The sequence below is a fragment of the Cydia splendana genome, chromosome Z (genome assembly GCF_910591565.1).
Source record: "Cydia splendana chromosome Z, ilCydSple1.2, whole genome shotgun sequence".
Lineage (NCBI taxonomy): Eukaryota > Metazoa > Arthropoda > Insecta > Lepidoptera > Tortricidae > Cydia > Cydia splendana.
The window spans coordinates 18050937-18061691 of NC_085987.1; the positions used below are offsets into that span (position 1 = coordinate 18050937).

The window sequence follows — 10755 nt, forward strand, 5'->3', positions numbered from 1 at the left end:
ATTAGAAAAATCTTTTATTCTTTGTAATCGAAGTCCGAATTAAAATTTTGAATGTCACTTATGTTTGAGCTGGTTTCAGAACAACCACGCCACGGACACTCATAGAACTATCTTCATCTGAACTGGATGTGCTTGAATCCGGCACGTAAATTACGAATTCTTGCATATCACCTAGGTACTTAGCGGTCTTTTATTCGAGATACCGTAGGAACTTATACACAATCCTGAAAAAAAAATTACATAATATGCTTAAAATAGCAACTATCAAGCCTATTTGTCAGTTATTTTAAAGATCATGAATGACCTGCATATTTATGAAAATTAATATATTTTGAATGAATATACTTACCGATTATGTACCGGAGACAAGTTACTTAGGTAAATAGGTAATTATTTATTATTAAATACAACATCAATACCCGTGAATAGCGGAAACACGTTCAGCGACTTTTTGTAAGTCGATAGTCGGCTTTTAGCCGTTTTCTTCCAGCTGACAAAACCGAACAATGCTAAATATAATTTTCCTTGTGGTTTTATGTACGGTTTTATCGTGTTTTGAAAATATTTTATACATAAAACTTGCGGTTTTTATTAATAAAAATATACAATGACAGCAGTTTGTTTACTTTTTACAAGACAGGTGTCACAAGGTTTGATTGCCAGATAAAATTTAAAATGTTAGTCCCCTTTTCTGCCACGACTCTTCTCTTTCCGCACAGACTCTAACACTTATAAAACAATAAAAAATACATATAAACCTTATAAAAAACCTAACCTAGAGTGCCGCCGGCAGCAGGGCAAGGCCCAAGCTTCTTCTTCTTCTTCTGCATCTGGCCCTTGATCCAACCACCTAGCGAGAGTCTCTCAAGATGTTGGTCGAGACTCTTCGCTATTAAACCGTTCGCTAATTGTTTTGTTTATTATTACTATATTGCCAGAAAAATATTAATTACAACTGTAATCGGGATATACCTAGCATAATTAACTACCGTTTCATAAATTTTTAAGCTTCGTAACAGTAAACTAAGGCTTGTTCACGAAATAAAGTAGCCATAGGAAAATGTAAATAAATCTTTTACTTCTTACGCTACTGAGAACAAAAACAAATAATTATATTTGTAAACATTTAGAAAACAAAATACAATGCATTTATTGTAGGAACCCTAAGATTTGACGAATTGTTTTATTTTCTTTCGAACGCCTGCCATTAGTGTTCTTATTGAAGTGTTAGTGAACTGACGAGCGGCCGCGTTCCATATTTTTTTGAAATCAGCTTCACTGTCGGCTACTGCACCTTTCTTGAGAAGGTATCGCTTGATGTTGGCCCAATACCTTTCAATCGGGCGAAGTTCTGGGCAATTAGGCGGGTTCATGTTTTTTGCAATATAAATAACATTATCATTATCAAGCAAATTTAAAGTGGCGTGAGCGTAATGAGCTGAAGCTAAATTAGGCCAAAATATTGGTGGACGTGCATGTTTCCTATATAAGGGCAAAATTCGCTTCTTAATGCACTCCTGTCGGTAGACATTTCCGTTGATTGTGCCGGTAGTGAAAAAGCTCGAACTTTTAAGCCCGCATGAGCAAATAGCTTGCCATACTAAGATTTTAGGGGCGAATTTTTCAAAAGCCATGGACTTATGCTCTTCCGAAACATCCTCGCCAGCAGCACATGTATAAAACTGAGGCCCCGGTAAGGTTCTCATATCTTTTTTTACATAGGTTTCGTCATCCTTTAAAATGCATCGGTCGCGATTTTGAAATAAAAATTTGTTCAAAGTTTTAGCTCGAGATTTCGCTCTTTCGAGCTGGGCAGGGTTCCTTTTTGGGATTTTTTGTTTTTTTCGGGTCTGTAAATTATTTCTTTTTTTGGCATTAACACGTTTCCAACTGAAGTCTTCAGCTTTTTGGCTGCATCTCGGGTAGAGGCCGATGGATTTTGGCAAAACAAGTCCACTATTGCCGCGTCTAATATTGGGTTCACGCAGCCTTTTTTGCGGCCGCGACCTGGCAGATCACCTAGCATATTAAACTGCCCAATCTTTTTTTAAAACTTTTCGCACACCGTCTTTGGATATTTTATATCGTTTTGCGAGTTGCCGCATCGTAATACCCTTTTCTGTACAATATGCGACTATAATTAGTTTACGAATATTTTCATTTATTCTCGGCATTATGATTGTATTTACTCAATGACAACTAATATATATTTTTCTTAAACCTGATCATACTTATTTTGGAATGTCAGGTAGTACCATTGCAAAAAGTTTCTATATACCTAAGAAGACTCAACTTTAGGTGGCTACTTTTTTCCGTGAACAAGCCTAATGCTGAAAACAGTTAACATTTGTACCGTGGTTGGTAACGAATACACCCCTACTTTAGAATAAAAAAGTCTGAGTACGTCACGTACGACCCCCTACTAAACAAGATTCACTAAATTATCAAAAATGTCATGGTCGTAAAGGACATTCATAGTGTTTTTGACCAATTTAAAAGGACATTAACTTCTTTCATATTAAATTTATAGATATGATCGCTAATTTAGGTTAAAAAGACTAACATTTTGAGTACTTTTCTCATACACATCAAAAATATAGCTCGATAAACAACAAAAATATATCAACATTAAACAAAAAAATCGCAGTTTTCTCGCGCCTCCTGAAAAATAGCATTTTGTCCTTTACGCCAATTGAACCCAAAGGTATCGATCGATATGTACAATTTTGAGACAACGACTTGGAAATTTGCTTTGGCCAACTGTCAGTGTCAAAAGCAACTGCCTGATTCGGAAAGGACAATACGACCAACTACAGTGTTGCCACTCTCAATATTATTATTAGGTTCCGATTATGGTAAGTTATTTAATTAGCGTTTTATTTTTGCGTAAAACGCTGTCATTTAGTGATTTAGGCCGGCCGGTACCGCTCCCGCTCCCCACTTGTACACCCCGCTCCCTACACACTGCTCCCGATATGTTTAGTTTTTAATACGCTCGTTCTTTTTTTGGATATTTTTATAGTTGAATGGAAAGAAAACTGTGAACTTAATTCAATAAATAAAATGGATAGAGAAATTTTCCAAAGCGAGTAAAAAGGCAATTTCTGAAAATAGTATGGTTACATGGTAATTTTTTTAGATTTTCATTTTGTAGGTATAAAACGGCAATAAAATGGCATTCCAATGAAAAAAATAGACTGAGCAATTTTCCGGTCCAAGACACGCCAAAAAAATATATTTTATTAATATTGGTATTTCTGCTGGGATTTTTTTTTTTGATATTTCATATATTGTTGCAATACGTTACATGAATATGTCCGGTGAAGAAAGTTTGAACGGAGCATTTTTCCGTAAAAAGATATTAATGATTTAAGACTTTAGGTATTTACTTAAATTATATTATTATTATTCTTTGGAAATTTATACAATACTTTTTATTTATTGATACTTTATCATACTGTAAAGTTTTTTCTGGCTGAGGAATTACTGCGGGGTCCACTACCTTTATTTACTACACTATATGTACTTACTAAATTATATTCAAATATTAGGAGCAAGGAAGCTGCTACATACGTAGATAACGACATATCAACATCCGTTTAGGGCGTGACATTCAGGGCAGGGTTTATATTCACAACACTGACACGGTCGATGGACCGTGTCAGTGTTGTGAATATAAACCCTCGGCGCGGCGAAACCAGAACAATTGTTATCTTATACTATGCACGACTACTGATTAAAAGGCCAAATTATACTAGGGACGAGCTCAACATCGAAATAAAATGCTTATTGGCTGAACTGGCAGGAAGAAGGTACAAAGGGCGGGAAGGGTGACGCAACCGGCAATCTGCGGCCTGCAGGGACACCAATCTTGCACAATGTTACTTTTATCTTTTATGGTTCAATATCAGCAAAAAGCGGCTAAGTGCGAGTCGGACTCGCCCATGAAGGGTTTCGTAGCAGGAAGTAACATAATAAAATTGCGGTTTACGATTTACGATGTATTAATAAATATTACGTACTAGATCTCGTTCAAACCAATTTTAGGTGGAAGTTTGGTAATGTACATCATATATTTTTTTTTAGTTTTATCATTCTCTTATTTTAGAAGTTACAGGGGGGGAAACACATTTTACCACTTTGGAAGTGTCTCTCGCGCAAACTATTCAGTTTAGAAAAAAAATGATATTAGTAACCTCAATATCATTTTTGAAGACCTATCCATAGATACCCCAAACACGTTAGGGTTTGATGAAAAAAAAATTTGTGAGTTTCAGTTCTAAGTATGGGGAACCCCTAAAATTTATTGTTTTTTTTCTATTTTTGTGTGAAAATCTTAATGCGGTTCACAGAATACATCTACTTACCAAGTTTCAACAGTATAGTTCTTATACTTTCGGAAAAAAGTGACTGTGACATACGGACGTTCAGACAGACAGACATGACGAATCCATAAGGGTTCCGTTTGCCATTTGGCTACGGAACCCTAAAAACGTGGTTTATCCATAGTGCGATTTGTAAGAAAAAGATTTAAAAAGTGACTATTTTGAATCCTACGCTCTTAATTTATAAACAATGAAAAAGGTAGTAAAGTAAATGATGAAATATGGGCGAATCCGGCCTTTTTTACTTTAGTCTAATCCCAAAAATTTAAATATATTTCCTGACGGAGCCTGACCTTCGGTGCGCTCGGTGGCGACGAACATGTCCTTGGCTTTGATCATGGCGTAGGTGTCGTCGCAGTCCTCAGTGGTGTAGGGGATGTCGTCGTGCGCCACGAAGTCGATCTTGTGCATCTCCAGGAACGCCTCGTCGTATTCCCACGGCGCGTCCCGCACCACCTGACACATGTACACATAATAAGCTACGATTTTACAAGCTTATACATTATTACATGTCCTGGAGACCCTGGAGTATGTAGTTACATCAAATCCGTTACTTAGTCGGTAGTGACACTGCCTACGAGGCTGGAGGTTCCGGGTTGGAACGCCGGTAAGGGCATTTATATTGTCTGTAATAGGGATGATGACACATGTTGAATTTTGTTACAAAATCTAGTTAAATAGAAAATAAACTTTTTATCAAAATAACACCTATTATTATTCGTTCCGTCAAGATATTAGGTCATTACCTATGAAATTGGCGTTTTGTTCGGAGAATTTCAACGAAACACGAATTTCCATACAATTAATTTTGCGGATATTTTTTTGATGGCTAATTCAAACCAAACAAAATTTTTCCAGTAATTTTTGACACCTTTAAGGTATGTTTTCAATATCTCCATTTCTTGAAAATTGGTACCATTAGAAAAATATAAGTAATTTTAATACTCGAACCGACAGCACATGAAAAGACCTATTTTCAAGGCTTAATTCTGAACACTTAACAATAAAAAATAACAATTAATTGCTGTCAAGCAGTTTGGCGAAATCATATTGTAGTTTTATTGTAATTGTGTATGTACTTTTGTAAAAAAAAAAAACTAGGATCAGACTTATATCTATGAACAAAAACGCCAATTTCATAGGTAAGGACCTAATATAACAACTAAGTTAAAATTAAACTTGTGATTTATCATATCACAAAGGTCAGCCCGCCGGTGCAGTAAATAATATCAACTACCTACTTATTCTGTTTATTGGCCGTTAGCGGCAGTATTCGAGGAAATTGCTACTGGTAGCAATTGATATGAGAAGATTATTTACAATGGCAAAGCACATTTAAAGCGTTCCTAGCTAATAGGTACCTACAGTAACAAGTGTTTGGTGTTTGACCTATTAGTCCTCCTCGGTATGATTTGTATCATTGCACACGATTTATTAAACAAGTAATACAAATAATAGCTGTGACCCGACAATGGTTTTTTTTTATAAAACCTATTGTATATATTTTTGTGATCTTCATTAAGCGGAAAGGGGACAGTAATGACACTAATAACACAATAAGCAATAAGTATCGGGAATATTTCTGAGAAGGTTTAAAGGTAAGCATAACAATGCAGCAGGATCAAGTCGTATCAAATGCTTCGTTTCATCGATTATTGCCAGAGATGTTATTCGAATACTTATTAATCATGCAAGGGCCTTAAATGGCGTGGCATCCTCCGGAAGCACCCGACGATAAAAGGAACATCTATGTGTGTCAAATCGAATAGGATACACATTCATGTAGAATATTTCACATAACTAGAGACCTTGAAGGACTCAATCATATGGCGTGTTCAGTTAAGCACGTGCTACTTGGCTGGCAACTAGGCTTCCGTCCAAGATGACCTTGCTAGCGTCTAGATGGTGCTTTGCCATTAAATTGCGCCTCGATCAAAGTCGGGGTAAAATTGGACCGTCGGAAACTTGGTAGATCACTTTAAAATCTTTAAACTATTAAATAAATGGAAACTAAAGGAGAACCTTTTTATTCAAGGCTCGAGATTGAAAAACAGAGAGGGGGGTTACCTCATCGACGTAGCGGCAGTGGCGGACGGCCTCGTAGCGCTCGTCCTCCGTCATTACCGTGCGGCCCTTGCGACTGTGCGTCAGCTGGTCGTTGCACACTGCAAGTTAGACAAGCATTGCATTACAGTGAGCTCATCTACATACACACCGAGATTCCATCAGCGATCAGTGATGCGCTAAGCGACTACAAATTACAATCTGATGTTAAGAAGGCAAGTGTCTTCAGAGGCAAATTGAGCTAAGATATCATAATACCCGCATTGTTACATAACAGCTCAAATGAAAACGGTCACTTAGTTACAAAATCAGCTTTGATCGAATACTTGCTCTGCGTTGGGCTAACTCGCACATCTCGGGTGAAAAAACAGTTACACACATTCTAATTATAGTAATTATAATTGACCTTCGCAGCAGAGTGGCAGAGCGGCAGAGCGTAGGTATCATTAGATCTTCATGAAATCAAGGTAAGCTTAAGTTATTATACGTATCTACTCGTGATCGCCAGCTGATAAGGGGTAGTAAAGATAATTGCGTAAATTGTACACATTACAAGAATGTTATCTTCACACTTGCTTTTATCTTAGGTACGATTAAATCATGCGACATATTCGGTCCAATGAGTTGTTTCCTAATAATTCTAAATTAGTCACGCCTATTTTGTAAGCTGACAGGCATGATTAATACATACCTAATGGTTCGATACATGTTATCGCAATAATAATGTTATTATTAGTGATATTTGACCCTTAATTATGAATGCACATGATGAGGGAAAACACTCGCACAGCGTACATAAATATTGCAGTACACGTCATTAAATTCTATTACCTAAACGCTATTGGGAAGCACAGTTAATAAGATAGGTATCTGTTTTAAATAGAAGAGCGGGGGGAGGTCATGTTCGAATCACTAGCACATAAGAGGAGGCACATCGGTTTACACGGTGTGAGGTACAAAAGTGGTTATGTGTGGCAGCGTTTGTTTTTTTTCTAATTCAGGAGACGACCTAACTGCCTCTTTCATCGGCAGTATAAAAAACCATCGCAGTATAAATATCTCAGTTCTAAACTACGTCGTTTGCTGAACAAGAATAAAGTAAAATTCTCGATGTACAGTCAGCATCAAAAGTAACGTATGAAAAACGTGCCGAAAGTATCTGCCATGCCACCCTGCAATAATTTTCTACATATAAATACATAATATCCCCTTTTGTTAAGTCATTAAAGAATAGTAGATACTTTTTACGCTGACGGTACTTCATCTCATTTGTTTCAGTCTGAAGTCACTATAGCATTATTGCCATTTTTTATCAAATATTCTTCCACTACACACCCGCAGATGAAATATAAAGTTATAAACTATGTAGGTATGTATTATGCTTTATTGTGTGACAAATAATTAAATATTTCTAAGTACATACAACTGGCAACTGTTAACTTAGGCGGGTACCTAATACTAATATGAATATAATATCTATTCCTTTATAGAAGATAAGGGGTTAGGTAACTTCATGCTAGGTTTATACTTACAAGGAAGGGTACCCAACTGGTCAGCTCCGATTTGATTATTTTTTATATATGTTATAGAGTAGTCTAAAATGACGGACACGTATTTTTTTTAGATCCCCATACTAAACTTCCTAGGAGAAATTGGCCTCCAAAGTACTGAAAAGTGACAAAAAGCTCTGGGTAAACCAGTAATTAACTAGCAATTTGCTTGAACAAAACTCTCTACAGAAGTTAGAGCGTTTTGTCACTTCTCAGTACTTTGGAGGCTAATTTCTCACAGGAATTTGAGTATGGGCAACTAAAAAAAAATACGTGTCCGTTATTTTAGACCACTCTAGGCATAACATATATAAAAATTAATCAAATCGGAGCCGGCCAGTTGGGTACCCTTCCTTGTTAGCATGAAGTTCTTCCTTATGGAAGATGTTGAAACTGACCTCCGACGATGAGATAAACGTTGGGAAAGGCAGCTTTGGCCTGCTGTAGCTGGCGCGCGTGACCTTCGTGGAACATGTCGTAGATGCCATCCGAGTAGACGCGCACGCGGCGGGCCGCCGTGCCCGCCGCGGCAGCCGCGCGCGAAACGCGACCGTACGCGCAGCGCTCGCGCTCCGCCACCGCTATCGGGTCCGTGCTGAACGGCGCCGCGAATCTCAGCGACTGTAACAACCACACACATACTGTAACATTCCTGTCCTTTTGATGTCGTCATCACCACACGACTTGGTGAAGAAACTGTGCTGCCTTAACCTCGGTCTATGACTTTATATTCGATATTTCTCTGAGTGTAGATGACAATTTGATAAATATATGGTCTGTGGTGAAGATTTTCTAACAAATTACCAATAAATCATAGAATATGGTTCTGTAACTAACCAACATCATTCTTTATTTTAATTAATTTCCAATGCACAGAAGATCAGCTTACTACTTATCGTCTTACAATCGTCTAACTAAACGACTGAGTAACAGGAAGGGTCGCCGTCCGGGACCGGAATAGCTTACCCTAACCGGCATTATTAAATAATAAATAAATAAAAAAAAAATAAAAAAAACGTTAAAAGCCCTTTGCGTATATCCAGTCCACAGGCTGCAGGTGTACAGCGATGTACAGAACGCTCGAAATAATGTTATTTTTACTTGCGCTGTACACCGGCTGAACCTGCGAGCTATCATATTGGCCCTCGGGGCCAAGGCCCTCCGCTCCCTCTCGATATCAGCGTCATCACGGAAATCGTCGGTTACCAAGTGCCCATGGTATTTAAAAGAGGTAACCCTTTTCAGTTGCATGCCATTCAAACAAATGGGTGGGATGTGTGATGGGCACTTGCTTCCCGCTTTGAAGACCATATACTCGCTCTTGCTTACATTATATTTAAGGTTAGGTTAGTTAGACGCTAGGGCATATGATATGACTCACACCTTTCAATAAGTAATCTCAGACCACCGACCGACGGGCTCAACAGTACCATGTCATCGGCATAGCATTATTGACTACACGCAGATATGCATGCAAAATCAGCTCTGGGACTTTTGTTTGTCTCAGATAATGCTACTTTTCTCGCGTATGAATTGCTTGGCTGGTGAATTCCGATATCGTGAAGCTCATTCATGATCATGTTGTAGTGTAGTAAAAGAAGCAAGTTGTTGTATGGAGACCCATGCATTAATTTCTCAGTCGATGAAATTTAGCTAGGTTATTGTATAGCATGAGCCGAGACTAACATATAAATATCCAAAAAAAAAACACTCCTAAGTTAGGTAAAAACACAAATCTGATTATATATTGAACCGAGTAATTGCTCAGTCCAAAATTATTTTACAAAATAAGTTATTTGTATCAGTATGTGATGCTAGAAAAAAATCTAAAAGTTTTGTCAAACATGAGAATATTTTTTTATGATAATTCCTTTTATTGCCGCTCATTTTCATCGGAAAATTGCTCTGTCATTTTTTTCTTCTTATATGATCATAGAATATAATTTGGCGCAGTGGGTAAGAAAATCCAAAAAAAATGCGTAGCCAAATGTATGTATTATAGAACTATTAAAAACTGAGTGGAAAATTTTTAGATTTTCATTTTGTAGGTATAAAACGGCAATAAAATGGCATTCCAGTGAAAAAATTAGACTGAGCAATTTTCCGGTCCAAGACACGCCAAATAATTATATTTTATTAATACTGGGATTTCTGCAAGGTTATTTTTTTGATATTTCATATATTGTTGCAATACGTTACATGAATATGTCCGGTGAAGAAAGTTTGAACGGAGCATTTTTCCGTAAAAAGTTATTAACGATTTAAGACTTTAGGTATTTACTTTAATTCTATTATTATTATTCTTTGGAAATTTATACAATACTTTTTATTTATTGATACTTTATCATACTGTAAAGATTTTTCTGGCTGAGGAATTACTGCGGGGTCCACTACCTTTATTTACTACACTATTGCTCATTGATGAACAAACGTCATACCGATCAGCAAAATACATATGTACCTATGTGCAGTCAGCAATACTATTTGTTTAGCACCTTTGCAAATAAATGTATATGCAGGGGCACCTTTTCTCTGCAGCTGACTGTACTTGGAAGTCGTAAAAGGATTTTTCTTCATAACGTTGCCGAATAAATATAAAAAAATTAATCAGTCACTGAGAACCACATAACCTTGTGTTAACGGAGACGGTCTATTGTACATATGTATAATTATGGATCTCTGTATCCAGTGATCCATATACTTACCTTAGTTTAAACCTATTGTTGTAATGTGCCTTATGTTATGAGTTATGACGC

At 37.0% G+C, this 10755-nt stretch overlaps 1 protein-coding gene across 2 annotated transcripts in view; it reads right to left on the reverse strand.

Moving 5' to 3' along the window:
• The window catches only part of LOC134804831 (choline-phosphate cytidylyltransferase A-like), a 37022-nt gene that overhangs the window by 21464 nt on the left and 4803 nt on the right, over positions 1–10755 (reverse strand). For both annotated transcript variants that reach the window (XM_063778103.1, XM_063778102.1), the window contains 3 exons: positions 8398–8620; positions 6453–6550; positions 4679–4841 (listed from right to left, as the gene is read on the reverse strand). In XM_063778103.1, the coding sequence (XP_063634173.1) occupies positions 4679–4841; positions 6453–6550; positions 8398–8620 (484 nt within the window). The remainder of the gene's footprint in view (positions 1–4678; positions 4842–6452; positions 6551–8397; positions 8621–10755) is intronic.